General features: G+C 36.4%; 1 protein-coding gene across 1 annotated transcript; it reads right to left on the bottom strand.

The window, feature by feature from the left end:
* Positions 1-703: 703 nt before the first annotated feature.
* On the bottom strand, positions 704-21,596 carry LOC140956135 (uncharacterized). Its single transcript, XM_073412555.1, has 7 exons — positions 20,367-21,596; positions 19,873-20,144; positions 4,185-4,715; positions 2,855-3,932; positions 2,341-2,748; positions 1,934-2,264; positions 704-1,460 (listed from the first exon to the last, which is right to left on the bottom strand). Exons 1-7 carry the CDS (start codon positions 21,510-21,512, stop codon positions 847-849), a joined length of 4,380 nt encoding a protein of 1,459 aa, XP_073268656.1. The 5' UTR covers positions 21,513-21,596; the 3' UTR covers positions 704-846.
* Positions 21,597-21,609: the final 13 nt, after the last annotated feature.

Raw genomic sequence — 21,609 nt, 5'->3', positions numbered from 1 at the left:
ACCATTAAAAAGTCCAAGTGGTCACAACTTTGTGGCTTTCGCGTCTCCTAGAACAACTGTTGCTGTAAAAAACCAGGGAAATGAAAACACATTCCAAGATCCTCATAATGTTTGAGGTCATGGGTGACAGTATATGAAAACTGATTCAATTGCATCGATCATTAATCGAAATCATGAACAGATTGCGTCTTTTGATTCAGGATAACGAGACTTTCAAATCAAGATCTCAAAGTAACTGTTTTTTTTATGAAAAGAAAGAGTCTCGTAGGCAGTCAAAGTTGCAGGCTACTATAGAAAATTTGAACGTCTTCCACTTTTGTTATTGAATTTTTAATTCTATCTTTTAATTTGATAATTTTCAATCAAAATTAATTTTAAAATTTCTAATCTTGATGATTATTATATTTTATTTTTACAATAAAAATATCTATATTAATTTATTGTTAAAATTTAATAAAATCCATTCAATTTTTAATTAAAATGAAATATATTCAAATTATAAAACTCTCTCAATTATATTTTAAAGACATGCCTATTTATTTTTTATTATAAGTGAACTTATCTCGTGAGAATATATATAGAAACAAAAAAAATAATTACCAATTAAATTTCATCATGTATTATTTTTTATTTATATAAAAAGATGAAATAAAATAGATAAAATAACATGAAAAAAATGGACCTTTACATATATTTTGGTTAATAGAAAATTGACACATAAAATAAGATATTTAATATATCTTATTATAAATAGAAGATTCTATAATTAAAAATTAATTAATAAAATAATATCATATTACATTTTTTAATATGAAAGCCCTTATAAATATTTATAAATAAAAGTTCTCATGACCTTTCTTTGCAAAAATACCACCAACCGATATTGCGAGCACTGTATTTACCATGGAAACCACAATAATAATTTCTAAAAAAACGAGAAGCTATTTCTACTCTGGCTACCTCTTCCTTTGATTGGATATCATTTCCTTCATGCAACCATTGGACACCAACGGTCCTTAATTGGATAGCTGGACCATGTGGACGCACTGAAATACTCACGTCATCATCATTATCAAATGTAGGATCATTGCCCCCTAATTTCGTGTGCAATATCAATTGGATTTCACGACGAACACCACGCTTGTTGATCATAGAGGAGACAAAGGATTGACAAAGCAAGGATCGACCACTCGTATTGTTTCTGATTTCAATATGAACATTACTAAAGCCACGGTATGCTGACGTCACACAACTCATGAACAGATTAAAGCCACATATCCGGTGCGCAGGAGGTGATGAGGATATTTTGAATGAAAAGTTATCTACAAACTCATTCTGAATTAGCCATTTATCCTCTTCTTCCTCCTCATCAAACCACCTCGACTTCTCTTCATCAAATACAGATACGAGAAGGCTGAATATGCCATCCATAAATATTATCTGTACCACCAAAACAATGTCTATAAAATGAGCAAAAGGAAAGTATTCAAATGTAGATTTCCAAAACAATAAAATGGGAGAGGGAGGACCTGAAAACTCGATGTCTGTATTTGAGCACTAACCGTTTCCATTATTCTCAACATGTGAGAGTCAAACATCTGGATTAATTCTTGCTTTATCCGATCTTGGAACTTGACTGAGTGATTTGGATTTCGAAGGTTTTGCAGTGAATAGCAAAAGGACACATCTAACGAATCCATATGGGGTGGAAGCTCTGGGATTGTCTGAAGCATTTTGCAATTTCTTAAATATAGGGCTCTGAGTAGACCAAGATCCTTGATGCTTTCTGGAAGAAAACGAATTGGAGTTCCACTTAAATCTAGACTCTCTAATAAGCGTGGCAGTGAAAACAAGGTAAATCTCAACATTTTCCTCGTTGAAAACCTAGAGGGAAAGAATAGCTTCAATGGAAGAGATGAAATGAATGATGTACTTGCAACAATTCCATCACTTTGAAGCAACTTGCGCCCCTGTTGATGCTCTAACTCCATATTCAGGCTGTCAAGATTTGAGCAACCATCTAAAACCAGCTCTTGAAGTGAATTCAATCTACTCATTTCTTCTGGAAGCTCCGTAAGACTTGTACAATTTCTTATATTTAAGATGAACAATCTTTGTAAATCACCAATAGATTTGTGAATTTGAACCAAACGGATGCAGTCTTCAAGTATTAACTTTTCAAGGGCTGGGAGACCCGAGAAGTCTGGGGTTCTAAAGAGATCATGTGAGTGACGGAGATCAAGAACTTTCAATTTTGGAAGAAACTGCAAAAATACATGAATTTAGTTGTTATCAATTCAAAACGAGAGAGATAGTTATAAAGAGAGACTCGATGCATACCAGTTTGCCCTTCCAAACATCAACTAGACAACTTCTGGATAGATCAAGAACCACCAGCTTCTCCAAGCATGCGTGATTTGGTATGGATCTCGAAGACAATCCATGCCAACATAACCATATCAAATTCTTGGGAAAGTGCTCGAAACTTCCATGAAAATTAGTGTAGTTTAGTTGGAGAAATTTTACATCTGGCATCTTTCTAAAAACATCCGCGCTGAGGATGGGAAACAAACTTGTTTGGCCAGTTTGTAATTTTCCCCCATCTAAAAACTCGGAAAGCCATTGTTTAAAGAAGTTAAGCCTGCGGCGCTTACGCCAAACCATTGAATCAGTACAGACAACTTCTGCATAATGATCTTTCATTAATGCATGCATGTCAATGGTAAGGCCCCGCAAGTTTTCAGCATCCTGCATAATAATATTATAAGTACATGAGAAAGGAAAGTAGATGAATGAATATGTCAAGGCACCACAAACTATTTTAGTAGACATATAAAAAAATTGAGCTACTTACAGTAGTTCCTTTCAAAACTGTAAAAGCATCCTCGTGACGCCATATTCTTTGACATTTGGGAGATTCTTGACGAGCAATTTCCCTTCCCATATCTCTTACTAGTTGATGCATCCACAACCTTTGATCAATGTTGATTTCAACAAGACATCTATCGATGAGATTGTCAATCCCAAATCTTGCACCTTTATCGAGCCCATCTAGTATCCTAACTGCATCATCCACATCCATTCCATTGAAGAAACATGCGATATCAAGGAATAAGTTCTTCGGATAATCACCATCAAGATAGTCGTAACTAATTCGAAGAACCTTTTGAACTTCAAAATTAGGAATAATTTCCATTTGTTGTAATGCGCTTTCCCATATTTCTCTTCCTTTTCCGGACAATGAAGAGCCAATAACTCCAAGAGCTAATGGAAGTCCATTACAATGATGTACTATTCTCCAAGAGTCTTCTACAAAACCATCAACAGGGTAAGCTCTTCCAAAGGCATTCCAACTGAAAAGCTCAAGCGATTTTTTGTTATCCAAAGGTTCGACTTCGCACCGGACCCACTCAATATCATTAGCTGAAAACAGACCCTTATTTCTGGTTGTTACAATGATCTTACTTCCTTTACAAAGCCAATTTTGCATGCCAACGATTTTATTGAATTGGTCCCTTTTGTCCACATCATCTAGAACAATAAGAGTTCTTCGGTAACATAATGCATCCTTAATCTTCAGAATTCCTTCATCTTCATCATTTATCTCATCAACAGTCTTGTTTAGGATGTCGGAAAGAAGTTGCCTCTGTAGGCAAACTATATCCTTTGACCTAAAATTTGATAGAAAGCTCTTTCCTTCAAATTTATAATAGTTCTGGTTATAAACACTCTTAGCTATGGCTGTCTTTCCAACTCCACCAATTCCATAGAGTATAGCAATGGCAGCATCATGGGACCCATCTTGCAACCATGAGTTGATATCTTGTACTAGAGGATCTCTTCCAATGAAATGAGGGGGTAAATGAAACATTTTTTGATCCAAATTCTTTAAGACCTTCTCCACAATAGATTGGACAAACGGTGCCTCGTACCTACATCAAAAAGTAAAATACAATGAAGAAAACAACATTTAGCTATGAAATTAAAGCAGGTTGTGTGTCATTGATTTGATAGTTTAAACCAAATCATGATTGGAAAAAAAAACAATGAAGAAATCATGAGTTTTTTTTTTTTTTTTTGTTATATGTTTTCTTATCAGTACACTTAACTGAAAGAAATTAAGAGTTCACAACCAGCATTCTAGTCTTATGCTATGTATAGTTGCATAAAGAGATACAACTTACCCATCTCCTAGAACCATTCCAGCTAAATCAGCCACTTCCTTTAAAGCAATCCTCCACCCATTCACCCGCTCCATCTCCTTGTTGAAGCTCTTTTCATGTTCCACAAATGCTGCAGAGAAGCTCCCTGTTTGACGTTCGACTTGGGATGGATCCACATCATAGAATACTGGCAAAACTATGCAGTCAGCATTCCTCTTACGTTCCATGATCATTACAAGTTCATCGAGGCACCATATCGACGAAGCATAGTCTTTGGAGAACACGATTATCGATATTTTTGATTGTTGTATTGCCTTCTGGAGCTCGAAATCTATATTCTCTCCTCTCCGAATTTCATTATCATCTCTAAATGTGTGAATCCCTGCTTGAACCAGAGCCGTGTAGAGGTGATCGGTAAAGTTCTTGCGGGTGTCTTCACCTCTAAAACTCAAGAACACTTGATATTTACAATTAGGAAACCGTGAGGAGTAGGATTCTTGATATTTCCCAGCAGCCATTTCGAGTCTAGCAAAGATAAGACTTTTCAAAGATCTGAACAAAATAAAACAGTTTTCAAGATCGACAGCACACCAATAAGTTGAAGTGTTCATGTATTATTATCTTACTTTATCTTTAAAACAGTTTTCAAGTTAATTCCCTGCAATCAAATCCTCCATGCCCTTTCAGAAAAATATCTGTACATATGATAAATCTCTATGCTGAATGATAAATCTCTATGCTGAACCAACGAAATTGGTTGATGAGATCATCAATAATTAGTTTCTAACAGTGAATTAATTTAAGTGATTCTAAAAGAGATAAGAGAGAGAGAGAGTACCTGTAATCTTTACTTGTAAGACCATCTCCTGGAGAAAATGTTATTTTGAAGAGTTTAATTGATATAATAATATTTTAAATAGTATAAATATATTGTTTTATTTTTTTTTAATAAGTTTGATGTTATTTTTTTTTTATATAGTTATATTTAATTGGTTTATTTTTTGTGGTTTTATTTTGTTGATTTTGATATTTTTAAAAGATATGTAAGAATAATATTTGTGGGAAAGAAAAAACATTTTTATAATATTTTTAAAAAAATATGTAAAATAAACATAAAAAAACTAAAATAATATTACGTTGGAGATGCTATGAAGTCAGCCTTAGAAGTCGCTGTTGTATAATTACCAAAAGGGACATTACACACACACACAACACATAATCCCTCCCATCAACTCACACGGTTCTTCTTTCTTCACCCACCAGTAAGAAAAAGGCACGTGGAGGATAAGGCTCTCCATATCTGACTTGGAAAGTTTACTAGGGCCTGTAATTCTAGTTGCATCATTTGAATCTGCTGAAAGTAAAGTAGATTTATGAAGAATTAATCGAAAAAACAAAGCAATTGGTTAAATTAAATAAATTAGTTAACTAGTATAATTTTTTTATTAGTGTTTCATTTAAATAATTTAATTTCTTGTTTATTTAGAATTTATTCATTTAAATAATTTAATTTCTCATATATAAAAAACTCGTGAATTAGATTTTATATAAAAACATAAAAAAATATATTAATTTAAAATAAAAAATTTTTAATTTTTTTAAAAAACACATGATACCAAGCACATCCTATATTTGTAATTAGACCAGTCTACAACTGGGCCCAAGACATGGGCATGGTTTTAAAATTGAGAGAGAAAGGGTGGATTGTAAATTTAAGACAAGTCATCCCCACAAGTCCACTCTCTCTATGGTATGGAACGTTTCCGCGTGAGGAATTTTCCATGGCTAATTAATGTCTAGGCATGGAAAATTTTGCATGGAAAGTTTTGGTGCCGGGAATTGATGGCTATTGACATCATTTCGGCCAAAAATTCTATCGAAAAATTAAGAGGAGACGATAAGGATTGCATAATGACATAACAGAAAACCATGTGAATAGATCAAAGCCACATATCCACTGGATATTTTGAATGACAAGTACTCTACAAACTCTTTCTAAAGTAGCCACTCCTGTTCTTCCTCCTCATTTTCATCATATTCAAGGACAATGTGGAATCTGTTGCCCTAAAGTTGTATCTGTTCCATCAAAGCAGAATTTATAAAATGAGCAAAGGGAAAATTTTCTAGATATACAAGAACAAAAACGTAGAGTTTAAATAAAGCAGAACTTATAAAATGAACAACGGAGATCAAGAATTTTAAATTTTGGAAGAGACTGTGAAAACACTTGAAATCGGTTGCTGTCCATTGAAAATAAGAGAGACTAGATACATACAAGCTTTGGTTTGGATTGGATAAAGAGCCACAAGCTTCTCTAAGCAGAAGTGCTTTGGTTTGGATCATGTAAAAAACCCAACCTTTTTATTTTAATTTATTATTATTTTCTTAAAAAAATAAATAAATAAAATAAATGAAGAATAAATTAAAATTTGGGTTAACAGCAAGTAAAAGTTTTGGGATTTAATTAAACTTTGTGTTAGTTTTATTAACCAAATTAAGAATTTAATTGAGGAATTGATAAGTTTGGGACTTAATTGAACTTCAAATTAGTTAATTAATGAAATCAGGAGCTTAATTAGATAAATATCAAAGTTTAGGGTTGATTATAGTTAAAATTGCAAGAAATTAAAATCAAAGGACCCATTTGCAAATGGTGTTGAGATGTAGGAGTCCAATTAAAGTTTATCCAGGGGGCTTGCTTACAAAGCTTTCAAAACATCAGACCAAAACGAAAATGGCCATCAACACTGTTCATCTTCTTCAGCGAACCAAACCAGAAACGGACTCCCCACGATCCCAATTACTCCTGCAATAACAACGGTCGGTCGCCTCATTATTTAGAGGCGACTGCATGGCATTCTTTGGCTATATAAAAAGCCAGAGAAAGACCATGCACACGGGGGACTGGGGGAAGGAGAAACGTAAAGAAGAACAGGAAAAAAAAAAAACAGAAGAGAGAAACAAGGGATGACAGAGAAGAGATTGAAGATAAAAACAGAGAGAAAGAACGAACATCAGTGAAAAACTAAAGGGACGCCCTTGTCTTCTTCTTTGGTGGCAGCTCCAAAAGCTCCATTTTCAGCAGCCACTGCTGGTATTGCTTGAGAAGACCAAAAAATACAGAGGGAAGAACTGGAAAAGGGAACAAACCAGGGGACTAAGGAAAACCAAAATAACCCGAGAAGGAAACAGAGGTAGAAACCCGGGGAGGACAAAGAAAAAAAAAAGCAGCCGAACAGAGGAGAGGGAGTGAAAGTAGGAATTAAACACAGAATCCGCAGAGAAGAACAGAGCATATACGAGGAGACTAAAAGAAAAATAGAAAAAAAAAAAAAAAACACAGGCAAAGGTTGCACCGAGAGAAAGCAAAAGAAAAGAAAGAACCAGAGGAAAAGTAAACGAAAGGAGGAACAGCACGCCATCGCCTTCATCCTGCTCCCAGGTAAGTGTCTCCAATTTTGCAAAATAATTCACCAACACTGTGTATTAGAGATTTAATTACATGGCAACTGTAGGAAGCGTTTGTGAACAATTCACGCATGTTTGTGGGTAAAAACCTAACCCAAAAAAATAAAAATAAAAATAAAAATAAACAAGTAAAATAAAATAAAATAAATGTATGCATGCATACATAAAAAATAAATTTGGTTTATTGGTTTATTTACTGATATTAGAATCATAAATAAAAATACTTATTTAAATTTATTTTATTATATTTTGTTATTATTATTTTCTAGCTACGTAATATTTACTAACGCCAGAGTTGAAAATATTTATAGATGAATATTCACTGATGCTATAATCGGGAATATTACAAGCAAACCATCAGAGCATAAACCAATAAATTTTTAGGAATTTAAGATAAAATCAACAATGCAGCCTGTCATAGACAGAAAGTTTAAGAGCCGATAATATCTTCCCTTTTATATAACCAGTTTTGTACCATAAAATCTCTGTTGACCAGTTAGGGTTCCTAGTGACCATAATACTAGATAACAACTCTTTAAATAAGATCATTCCCCATAAAAAAACAAGATGTTAAATGTTTGTTTTTTTCTCTTATAAAATTTTATTTTTACATGGTCGTGCGAAGTCCAATGTGACATATCTTAAAGGGAATCCATGCCAACATAACTACATCAAATTCTTGGAAAAGTGTTCATAACTTCCATAGAACTTGTGTAATTTAGCTGGAGAAATTTTACATTTTACATCTTTCTAAATGCATCCGTGCTGAGGACAAGAAACAAACTTGTTTGGTTAATTTGTACTTGTTCCCCCAAGAAAAACTCAGAAAGTCACTATTGAGAGAGGAGTGTAGGAAGAAGACATTGTTGATAGAAGTTAAGCCTGCAGCGGTTGCAGGCGCACCATTGAATCAGTATAGACAACTTCTGTACTTATTCATGCATATACAAGGTAAGGCCACACAATTTTTCAGCATCATGCTTCCAAAATATTGAAAGTAAATGAGAAAAGAAAGTAAAAGCATGAACATTTTAAGACACCTAAATACCATGAAGATAGGAAAACAGATCGAACCAGTTACTCTTACACTTGTTTCTTACAAAACTGTAAAAGCTTCCATGTGTGATGCCATATTCTTTGACATTTGGGTGATTCTTGACGAGCAATTCCCCTTCCCATGTCTCTTACGAGTTGATGCATTTATAAATTTTTTTCATTTTATTTTAACAATTTCTACAAAACATCAATCGATGAGATAGTCAATCCTAAATCTTGCATCTATATATACCGAGCCAATCAAGTGTCCTAACTATATAATCCCTATCCATTCCATTGAATAAACAAGCAATATCAAGGAATAAGATCTTCTGATACTCATCATCTGGAGAGTTCTAACTTTTTGCAAGAACCTTTTGAACTTGAAAATTTGGAATCACTTCCATTTCATGTAATGCGCTTTCCCATACTTTTCTGCTTTTACTAAAAAATGAAGAACCAATAGCACAAAGGGCTAATGGAAGTCCATTACAATGATGTACTATTCTCCAAGACTCCTCCACAAAATCTTCAACTGGGTAAGCTTGTCCAAAGGCATGCCAACTCAAAAGATTAAGTGATTTTTTTGTTATCTAGAGGTTCATCTTTGCACTTGACACACTCACCATCAGCTACAATCAAAGCCTTATTTCTAGTTCTTACAATGATTTACTTCCTTGGCGAAGCCAATTTCGCATGCCAACAATTGCATTGAATTGGTCCCATTTGTCCACATCATCAAGAACAATAAGATTTCTTCTGCAACATAATGCAGCCTTAATATAATCCCTTTGCTCCAACCTTTGATAGAAAGCTCCAACCTTCAAACTTATGAAACTGCAGGTTATAAACACTCTTTGCTATGGTTATCTCCCCTACCCCACCAATCCCATAGAGTATATCAAAGGCAGAACTGTGGGAGCCATATTCTTGCAACCATAAGTTGATATGTTTTACTAGAGGATCTCTTCCAATGAAATGAAGGGGGATATAAAATATTTTACGATCCAATTTCTTTTCTTTGAGACCTTGTCGACAATAGATTGGACAAGCTGTGCCTCATAACTACATCAAAAAGAAAAATGCAATATATGATAATAAGTAGTCTCTCTATAAAGTTTCAAGATCTTAGTGTCTTGGAAAAAAGAAATTAAACCAGGCTGTGCGTCAATGATTGAAACCGAAAATGGAATAATGTAGAAATCATTGCTTTTTTCAAGTAACTAAGAACGAAAATATCAGAAAATGAGAAAAACAAGTTTCTTTTATTTTTTATTTTTATTTTTATTTTTATTTAATGTTCACTGAGTTGTGAGTGGTACAATTTTTTCTAAATTGGAGGGGTAATATCAGTCATTGTCTAAATGCTTTACTACAAACCTGAAAAAATTAAGAGTTCACTACCAGCATTCTAGTCTTATGCTATGTGTAATTTCATTCAGAAATACAACTTACCCATCTCCTAAAACCATTCTTCCTTGAAACGCTTTTCATGATCCAATAATGCTACAGCGACTTCAGATGGATCCACATCATAGAATACTGGCAAAACTATGCAGTCAGCATTCCTCTTGCACTCCATGATCATTACAAGTTCATCGAATCATCGAAGCACCACCTTGACGAAGCATAACCCAACAATTATTTTTCTAATTGATATTTGTTTTGTTTTTTTTTTATTTTTTAATTGATTATTTTTAATTCTATCTCTCATCATTTTATTGATCAAGAATTTAATTTTATTTTTTTTGTAGGTTTACCTTCTATGAGGTTGGTTTCAGTTTTATAATTTAGACTACAAGTTAATTTTAAAGATTAGGTTGAGTTCATTTTATTTTTTTAGTTCATTTTTAAAAATTGATATTTTTTTTAAATCATCTTTCAACATTGGGTTGATTAGGAGTTGAATTTCATGATTTTTTTTTTTCTATTTCAATATCATGTCTTGAGTCGTAATTTAGTGGGTTAACACATGTCCTTTTGTTTTTTCCATTGTTCTTTTAGATTGGATTATTTTTCTCAGTTTTGCCCTTCAACATTGCATTATCTGAGATTTGAGCTTTGTTGTTTTTTTCTTTACAAAGTTATCCTAGTCTCAGGATTAGGTTATGTATTTTGCTAACTGACTTGGGTGGACTCAAGTCATTTTTTTTTTATTTTTTTTTAATTTTATCCTTTAACATTTGATAGTTTAGAATTGAGATTCATAGTTTTTATATATAAGGTTGTTACATTCTCATTTGATTTTTTGGCTTCATTATCAAATGCTATGAGGATATATTTGTTATCAAATACTATGAGGATATATTTATGTAATATTAGCAAGCATTTTTTTTTAGTTGATCATTGTAAATTTCTTTATTAGTTCGTTTTGTTTATTGTTGTTCTCTATATTTTTAATTATATTATTAAATTAATTATATTTATTGAGTTAAGGCAACTTAACAACCTAAGTCTTTAATTATTTTTATTTTAAAAAAAAAAAAAACACTACCATCACCTCAACATCTTTTTTACATGAAAAAAACTTTGCCCTACTAGTAATACAGTTCAGGTAAATAATCTAGTTTAAGCTAATCACGTGGCCACAAAGCCCCACTGGGATTCATATTCAATATTCATTCGATGGTGTGTATGGTAGGCTAGACATGTGAAGCCCATTAATTGATTCTGTCCATATAATTTATGTTAACCCGACCCGGTTGTGCTTTTTGAAGGTCCACCAGGCTTGTTCCCCTGTTCAGATCTTAGCAAAAAAAATACATGAGCAATTTTGTTTGTTGCGTTAGCCATGTTTCTTATTTGTCATGCTGCAAGGGGCATTGGAAATCTTTTTATACACATGAATTACTCGCTTCAGGATGAGGAAAGTTTCATAGCTTGTGGATTTGATTGATTCCCAATGGAGAAAGAAAATCACTCAGAATTTGTTTCTGTACGGGTCAATACGGAAAAGACATGCCTGTTGCATATGGAGAAAGTGAACGATTGTTGGGAAACGTTTTCTCACTTGCAGGAGATAACTTGGAGGCCATCGTGCAAGAGATAAACCCACTTCCTTTCAGTATACTCAAACCTTGGATTCTAATTCAAATAGAATCTTTCCACAATTCAATCTCAAGAAGGCCATCGTTACGCACTCATCATGGTGCTTTGGAGACCAGAGGCAATTTTCACTTCTTCACCTTCTCCATATGCTCTACAAAACTTCCTTTCCGGGATCCTTGATCCTTGCTTGCAGAGGAGAAAGCATCTAGCAGTGATAATGAGAACTCTCCTGCATCAAAGGGTGAAGAGTTTCAAAAGAGGATTTGTGATAATGAGAACTCTCCTGCACCATGAAGGAGAAACGTGGAAAGCCAGTGGTTGCTTCAGATAGACCTGGAAAAGGGGACAAGCTACACAAGCACAATATCCACCATAGCGACGGTGCCAAATATATGTCATACTTGAAGATAAGCAAGAAGTAGCACCAACTTGTAAAAAAAAATTCAATCTAAACCTCTTAACTGTGCGTTAGGTGACCTTGATAATTTGCATGTACAACCATATAAAGAATTTGTGAAAGAGGAACATTGGATACAATTGGCAAACGAAGATCGTTCTGCAGCATATATATGCAGGCTGTGTTTCAGGATCAGATTGATTAAGGAGCAAACAAACATGGAGGATATGCGGGAACAAAACCATGAGATCGTGCTGGAATAGTAATGGAGCAAGAAACAAAGAAATCGACATTTCTAACTCTATGGCATTTCTGGTTTTAATTATCTCCCCACAGGATCAGTCTCTGCAGCTTATTTCTGTTGTTCAAATGGTATTTAGAGAACTTAACTTAAACAAATAACAAAGGGCAGAGCAAGAACATCTAGGTTACTGTTATCCCTCAAATTTATTTATAGGCAAAATCATGAGATCGTGCTGGAACAAAACCATGAGGATATGCGGGAACAAAACCATGAGATCGTGCTGGAATAGTAATGGAGCAAGAAACAAAGAAATCGACATTTCTAACTCTATGGCATTTCTGGTTTTAATTATCTCCCCACAGGATCAGTCTCTGCAGCTTATTTCTGTTGTTCAAATGGTATTTAGAGAACTTAACTTAAACAAATAACAAAGGGCAGAGCAAGAACATCTAGGTTACTGTTATCCCTCAAATTTATTTATAGGCAAAATCAAAGATTACAAGATCTTTTTCGTAAAGAAAAGCTCAAGTGATTTTTTGTTATCTAGAGGTTCAACTTTGCACTTGACACACTCACCATCAGCTACAATCGAAGCCTTATTTCTAGTTGTTACAATGATTTTACTTCCTTGGAAAAGCCAATTTTGCCTGCCAACAATTGCATTGAATTGGTACCGGTTGTCCACGTCATCGAGAACAATAAGAGTTCTTCTGCAACATAATGCACCCTTAATCTTTATAATCCCTTCATCGACATCATGTATCTCATCAGCAGTCTTGTTTAGGATATCTGAAAGAAGTTGCCTCTGTAGACAAACTACAACATTGGATTCTTATGACCTTTCTCTAACATTTGATAGAAAGCTTCAGCCTTCAAATTTATGGCTGTCTTCCCAACTCCACCAATCCCATAGAGTATAGCAATAGCAGCACCATGGGTGCCATCTTCCAACCATGAGTTGACAAATTGTACCAGATGATCTCTTCCAATGAAATGAAGGGGGACATGAAAGAAAGAAGATTACTAGAGCTACAAAACTATTTTCCTGATAAACTTTTTTAAAAAAAAAAATTCAAAAGCTTTCCACTTTTGTTATTGAATTTTAATTCTATCTTTTAATTTGATAATTTTCAATCAAAATTAATTTTTAAACTTTTAATTTTGATGATTATTATATTTTATTTTTATAAAAAAAATCTATATTACTTTATTGTAAAAATTTAATATAATCAAATTAATTTTTAATTAAAATAAAAATATATTCAAATTATAAAATCGTCTCCATTTGCTGTGTAGAGGTGATCGGTAAAGTTCTTGCGGGTGTCTTCACCTCTAAAACTCAAGAACACTTGATATTTACAATTAGAGAACCGTGAAAATGAGGATTCTTGATATTTCCCATAAGCAATTTTGATGTTGAATATTAAACTAAACATCCAGAAGGTTAAGGAAGGCAACCACCCACCGACCAGCTGCAGCCGCCAGCCGCCTTCACACCACCAGCCGCCAGCCGCTTTCACACTTGGAACAGTTGATTTTTTATATTCTGATTTCGTGTATAAATAGAGTGCCCAGCCTCTGTTAATGTGTGGAGAGAATTGAGAGAAACACTTGAAAGAGAGTGAGAGAGAGGGCGTGTTTAAGCTTTTGTGTTAATTAATTGTAAGCTTCGGATTTTTGTAATAAAATCGTGTGTTTTATCCCCTCTGAGTGTTTCAAAGCCACCACCAGTGGTTTCTCCCACCAACAATTGATATCAGAGCCCCGTTCGTTGGAAAACAGAAGAGTTTTGGGGTATATCCGAATTTTCAAAGTTGTCAAAAACAAGTTTTGATCATTCCACAGTGTAGAGCTCATCAAGACGAACTCACTGTCGCAAGAATCAGCCTGATCGGAGCCGGAGGTAGCCTACACACGCCGCCTGAAGATTCTGCCCTGTTGACCAAGCGCAGCCCACGCGCTCCAGAGGTTGAAGACGACTGAGCCACACGCGCGCCATATTTGAGTCGCGCCGAGCCGCTTACGCCGAGTCCTAGCCGAGCCTCCAGCCGAGCTGTACTCGCGTCGAGCCAAGCCGATTCCAGCCGCCAGCGCACCGAGAGAATATTCCCCAGAATATTCCCGGTTCAACCTAGCGAACCGCCCGCCGTACAGAATTGGTTTTTTGACCGGTTAACCCATTTTCTGACCCGATTTCAACAAGGTCAGACCGGTTCTCTACTCTTTGGACCATTCCGGATCGATCTACAGTGTCCGTTTGGCCAAATTTGGCTCCCAGAGAGGTGATATAGTCATTCAAAGAGCAAAATGACTACCGAAGGTACACATACACTCATCCCGAAGCTGACCAAAGACAACTATGATAGTTGGTGCATCAGATTGAAGGCATTCCTTGGGTCACAAAAGTGTTTGGATATTGTACAAACTGGTTATGATGAACCAGAGTCCAAAGAAAGAGAAGATGTTCTACAAGAGGCACAGAAGCAAGCCTTGAAAGTCAACAGAAAGAAAGACAACAAAGCAAAGACCATCATCTATCAAGGTCTTGATGAAGATACATTCGAGATCATAGCTTCCGCTGAAACATCACATGACATATGGGAGGCTCTCCAATAGAAATACAAAGGTGCTGACAGAATCAAGAAGATTCGTCTTCAATCTTTGCGAGGTGAATTTGAGTTATTACAAATGAAGTCCTCGTAGTCTATTTCTGATTATCACACAAGGATTATGGTGATAGTCAAACAGATGAGGAGAAATGGAGAAGCCATCATTGATGCTCGAATTACTGAGAAAATTTTGAGATCCCTAGATCCAAAATTTGATTTTGTTGTTGTCGCTATTGAAGAGTCCAAGGAAGTGGACAAGTTGACAGTTGATGAGCTTATGAGTTCTTTGCAAGCTCATGAGCAGAAGATTCTAAAGAGAAATGGAGATAAGGCCATTGAGCATGCCTTACAAGCAAATATGTCTCTCAAGGACAGATATGAGCAAGGGGAGACTTTAACAAGTGGATATCCCACTCAAGAAAGAAGTCAACAATCCAGAGGAGGATTTCAGCAATTCCAAGGAAGAGGATCTTGGAATACAAGCTTTAGAGGAAAAGGTGATAGAAACACCACCAGAAGAGGCCGAGGACAACAAGCATTCACTCCTAGAGGAAGAGGAGGCGGTTACAATAATCGTGACAAGAGAAATATCCAATGTTATAGTTGCAATCAATTTGGGCACTATAGCACTGAATGCAGAAGGAAAGCTCCGTTGGAGATACGTGAGCAAGCCAACTATGCAGAGAAGGATGACAGAGAAGAAGCTGCATTTCTTGTCCAACAAGGACTTGATGAGAAAAAGGAAGATATATGGTATCTAGATACTAGAGCCAGCAATCACATGTGCGGCCACCGAGAGTTATTTGGTGATCTAGATGAGACCATACAAGGTCTAGTTACTTTTGGAGATACCACAAAGGTTCCATTCAAAGGTAAAGGCAGCATCCCAGTCAAGTTGAAGAATGGCGATTCCAGCTACATCGCCGATGTCTATTATGTCACATCCATAAAGCAGAACCTGATCAGCTTAGGTCAACTTTTGGAGAGAGGCTATACTTTTTACTCGGAGAATTGTCATCTGACAATTAGAGACAACAATTGGAGATTAATGGCCTACATGAAAATGTCCAAGAATAGGATGTTTCCTTTGAACATCCAGTATGATGCAACAAGGTGTTTGAGTGTCATCACCAACAGTGAAGAATGGCTTTGGCACCTAAGGTTTTGACATCTGAATTTCACAAGTCTGAAGATGCTAGCAAGCAAGAAGATGGTCAAAGGTTTGCCTCACATTGATCATCCAGATGAAGTCTGTGAGAGTTGTGTCCTCAGCAAACATCACAGATCCAGTTTTGCCAAAGAAGTCAACTGAAGAGCAAAGAGGCCACTGGAGTTAGTGCACACAGATGTGTGTGGCCCAATAACGCCTATGTCGACTGGACAAAATAAGTACTTCCTCACTTTTATTGATGATTTCAGTAGAAAGACGTGGATATACTTTCTGAAGAGGAAGTCAGAAGTATTCAATTGTTTTAAAGATTTTAAAGCAATTATGGAGAAGCAAAGTGGCTACATGATCAGAACCGTGAGATCTGATCAAGGTGGAGGGAGAATATACAGCCAATGACTTTGAAGCCTTTTGTACACAACAAGGCATCCGACATCAAACGACACCAGCTTATACACCACAGCTAAATGGTGTAGCCGAGAGGAAGAATCGAACGATTCTTGACATGGCCAGAAGTTTGCTCAAAGCAAAGAAGCTGCCCAAGCAATACTGGGCTGAAGCTGTATCATGTGCAGTGTATCTATTGAATCGCTGCCCCACCAGAAGTTTGCAAGGAGTCATTCCAGAAGAAGCATGGAGTGGTCACAAACCAAGTGTTACTCATCTACGAGTCTTTGGTTATGTGGCATATGCAAAGATCCCAGATGCAAGAAGGAGAAAGCTCAATGATAAAAGCGAGCAATGCATCTTTGTCGGATATGGTGAAAGGAGGATGGGATACAGGTTGTATAATCCCATCACGAAGAAAGTAATCATAAGTAGAGATGTTATCTTTGAAGAAGATAAATCTTGGGAATGGAATGATGATCAAGAAGCAGTCAAATGAATCAATCTTGATTTGATCCTTGAAGGTGAAGAAGTACCAACAGTACTTGCAGAAGAACCGATTGTGCCAGCAGCTGAACCACAAAGTCCAGTGTTTATACCAGCAGCTGAACCACAAAGTCCGGTACACAGATTCCCTGTATTCAACAGGAGAAACACACCAGGAGCATCATCATCAACACCACCATCAGCATCCTCATCAGAAGGACCAAGAAGGATGCGAAATCTTGAAGAGCTGTACGATGTCACTCAAGTCATGGAAGATACAACTCTGTTTTGTTTCCATGCAGATAGGGACCCATTAAGCTTAAATAAAGCTATCACAGAAGAGAAAAGGATTAAAGCACTGGATGAAGAAATACATGCCATTGAGAAGAAAGATACCTGGAAGCAGACTTATCCACCAGAAAAGAAGAAAGCAATAGGTATCAAAAGGGTCTACAAGACGAAAGCCAAATTAGTGGATAAAGGCTATAAGCAGAGAGAAGGCATTGAAGGGAGAAGTATTCATGCTTGGCATGACATCCCTCGATTGAGTTTAAGGGGGAGATTTGTTAATATTAAACTCAACATCCAGAAGGTCAAGGAAGGCAACCACCCACCGACCAGCCGCAGTCGCCAGCCGCCTTCACACCACCGGCCGCCAACCGCTTTCACACTTGGAACAATTGATTTTTTGTATTCTGATTTCGTATATAAATAGAGTGCCCAGCTTGTGTTTATTTGAGTGGAGAGAATTGTGAGAAACACTAGAAAGAAAGAAGAGAGAGGGAGGGCGTGTTTAAGCTTGTGTTAATTAATTGTAAGCTTGTGTTTTTGTAATAAAACCTTGTGTTTTATCCCCTTTGAGTGTTTCAAAGCCACCACTAATGGTTACTCCCACCAACATTCGAGACTAGCAAAGAAAAAAAGTTGCAGGATGAATGTCGATAATTTAAGATCGATAGCACAGAAATTAGGTGAAGTATTTATATATGGTTATCTAACTTTTTCTTGAAAACATTTTTGAAGTTATTTCCCAGCAATCAACTTCCCCAAGCCCTTTCAAAGAAATATATGTACATATTTTAACCGCACTTGCTACCACGCATTTAGAAGCACAGATAGAGCAGGAAAGGAAAGTCATTAAGGATCCCCATCTGGCTATGTAAGCCTTAATTATTTAGAAAGCACACATCTTGTAATCCTTACAAAGCCCACGGAGGTGAATTTGTTAGTTTATAATTTTTTGAGTGGCATAATATGATGAGATGATGAACAAGTAGTCACTAACGGTGGTTTAATCTAAGCGATTATCAACAAAGAAAACAAGACAGCAGATGGAACCAAAGTAAACAAGAGATAACAAAGAGAGAGTACCTGCAAGTTTCCCTTCCCTTCTCTCTTCAGTTGTGGTTGTTGTTCTGTATCAGTAATCTAAGCGGTTCTGCTCCAAAATTTTAAGACAACCCTTCAAGTCTTTGTGGCACAATATTATAAATAAAATATTTTATTATATAGGAATGCGAGGTATAGTTACCAAAAGGGACATTAGACACCCGCATCATCCAACTCATCCACTATTGCTGTGCGCCTGCTCTGGTCGTATCTCTATCCTCTCGCATCCAAAACCAGCATCAACACCACCCACCAATAAGAAAAAGGCACGTGGAGGATCATGACTCTGAATCAGCTACTGGGTCGGCTACCGAGTGGTGTTCCGTTTTGAGCCATTGAGTATTGCTGTGGAGTGGAGGGACATTTGAAAGAGTTTGAAAAGATTGAAAAGAAGAAGTGAAGAACAGAATGCAGATTTTGATTTGAACAGTGGAAGTTTTTCACTGTTTTATTGAACTGAAAATATCGTTGATTGCATTATGTTTCAGCAATCTTTACACGTTTAAATAGACTTGAAACAAACTGAAATTGCTGGTTTGTAGCACTACAATGTGCCACGTTCAGCTGACCACTAACATGATTGTACCATGTTTAGCTAACAATATAACTGACTCCTAAAGACCAGTTCACGTCCTGAAGACTAGCTCTAGCAGAATTAAAATAACAAAGACAGACAATACTAAAATAAAGGCAGCAACTTAAGGCATAACTCCAACACTCCTCCTTGCATTAAGGGCTGCATACTCCTATCAGCCTTGTGAGAAATTCGAACTTGTTAGCAGGAAGTGCTTTGGTAAACAAATCAGCCATTTGATCTTCAGTCCTGCAATAAAGTAGCTTAACATCTCCATTCTTCTGCACCTCTCGGATAAAATATAATTTGATGTTGAAATGTTTGGTTTTCCCATGAAACACAGGATTGTTAGAGATTGCTATAGCTGCAATAAAGTAGCTTAACATCTCCATTCTTCTGCACCTCTCGGATAAAATATAATTTGATGTTGAAATGTTTGGTTTTCCCATGAAACACATGATTGTTAGAGATTGCTATAGCTGCTTGATTGTCAACTGAGATTTCAGTTGCTTCTTCCTCTTCCATATGTAAATCACGCAGTAACTTTTGAAGCCATAAAGCTTGGTTAACTGCAGCTGTGGCACCAATGAACTCTGCCTCTGCAGTTGATTGTGCAACAATGCTTTGCTTCTTAGATGACCATGAAAATATTGTTGAGCCTAGATTGAAACAAAAACCAGAAGTGCTTTTCATGTCATCAATGAATCCACCCCAATCACTGTCAGAAAAGCCATGCAATTTCAGTGTTCTACATTGCATAAATTTAACACCAAAACTGCATGTTCCTTTGATGTAACGTAGGATACGTTTGGCTGCCCTCATATGTAGCTCACTTGGGCAATGCATAAACCTTGATAGAAGGTTTGTTGCATAAAGAATGTCAGGTCGGGTTGCTGTCAAATACAGCAAGCAACCAATCAAGCTTCTGTACTTTTCTTCATCTACCCTGGCAGTCCCATCCTCTTTGCTGAATTTATCCTTCTGATTCATTGGAGTAGCAGTTGGTTTGCAATTCTCCATTTGGAATTTCTTCAAAATCTCCTTCGCATATTTTTCTTGACCAATGAAGATCACTCCTCTGCTTTGTTTAATCTCCATGCCAAGAAAAAAACTCATGAGTCCAAGGTCACTCATTTCAAAAGCTTGCATCATGTCCTGCTTGAACCTTTCAATTTGCTGCAAATTACTTACAGTTACAAGTAAATCATCAACATAGAGGGACACAATAAGAACATCATCATCAATTTTCTTCACATAGAGGGTTGATTCAGAAAGACTTTTCTGAAATCCAAACCCTGTCAAGTAGTCATCAATTCGGCCATACCAGGCCCTTGGTGCTTGTTTTAATCCATAAAGTGCCTTCTTCAGCATGTACACCTTGTCTTCTTCTCCTTGAACAACAAATCCAGCAGGTTGTTCAACATAAATTTCTTCTTGTAAATTGCCATTGAGGAAGGCTGATTTTACGTCCATCTGGAACACTTTCCAGTCTTTGTGTGCAGCAACAGCAAGCAACAATCTGATGGTGTCCATCCTTGCTACTGGAGCGAATGTGTCTGAATAATCCACCCCATACACTTGAGCATACCCCTTGACAACCAGCCTTGCCTTGAATTTGTTGATGGAGCTGTCAGCATTCAGTTTGGTCCTGAAAATCCACTTGACGCCAATAATGTTCTTGTCTGCAGGTCGATCAACAAGTTCCCACGTATGATTTTTTTCAATCATGTGTATTTCCTCCTTCATTGCTTCCTGCCATGCTGGATTCATCTGTGCATCTTCATAATTTTCTGGTTCACAAACAGCCACATTGCTCCTTTGATAGATTTCTTCAAGTGATCTGGTGCCTCGTACTGGTGAGTCATCAATTGATTCATCAATTGATTCATGTTGCAGGGGAGTAATAATTTGATCATCAAGCACCGTGATCTCTTGTGTTTCATCCCAGTTCCATTTGACGTCTTCATGGAACTGCACATCCTGTGTAATTGTAATCTTCTGGGTTTGAGGGAGGTATACTTTGTAGGCTTTAGAAATTGTGCTATAGCCAACAAAGATACCTTGCATTGCTTTCTTGTCCAGCTTGTCCCTCTTAATCTGTGGAATGTGAACAAAACATGTGCTGCCAAAAACCTTAAGAAAACTAAGTGAGGGTTTGTAATTATACCACACTTCAAAAGGAGTTTTTTCTGTCAAAAGCTTTGTCGGGAGACGATTTTGCAGAAATATTGTTGTGTTAGCAGCTTCTGCCCAAAAAACTTTAGGCAAGTTCTTCTCATGTAGCATGCATCTAGCCATCTCCATTATGTATCGATTTCTTCTCTCACTAACCCCATTCTGCTCTGGAGTGTAAGGGGCTGTGAGTTGATGCTTAATGCCAGCTTCTTCACAATAAAGATTGAATTCTGTTGATGTGTATTCTCTGCCATTGTCTGAACGAATTGCTTGAATTCTGCAGTTGCTTTGATTCTCCACATTCTTCTTGAATCTCCAGAAAATTCCAGCCACCTCTGATTTGAATTTCATGAAATAAATCCAGCACATTCGAGAGAAATCGTCAATAAACAGCAGGTAATATTTACTGCCATTTAATGATGGTGTGCTTAGAGGATCAGCCACATCGGTATGAATCAGCTGCAGC

The sequence above is a fragment of the Populus alba genome, chromosome 11 (assembly GCF_005239225.2).
Source record: "Populus alba chromosome 11, ASM523922v2, whole genome shotgun sequence".
NCBI lineage: Eukaryota > Viridiplantae > Streptophyta > Magnoliopsida > Malpighiales > Salicaceae > Populus > Populus alba.
This window is presented reverse-complemented; position numbering and strand designations above follow the sequence as displayed.

Coding starts and splice junctions, on each gene's coding strand:
- LOC140956135 (XM_073412555.1), bottom strand. CDS start 21,512: ATGTGCTGGATTTATTTCATGAAATTCAAATCAGAGGTGGCTGGAATT. Junction 20,145..20,366: donor AACAACCTGCTGGATTTGTT/GTTCAAGGAGAA, acceptor AGTAATTTGCAG/CAAATTGAAAGGTTCAAGCA. Junction 2,265..2,340: donor ATGTTTGGAAGGGCAAACTG/GTATGCATCGAG, acceptor GTATTTTTGCAG/TTTCTTCCAAAATTGAAAGT.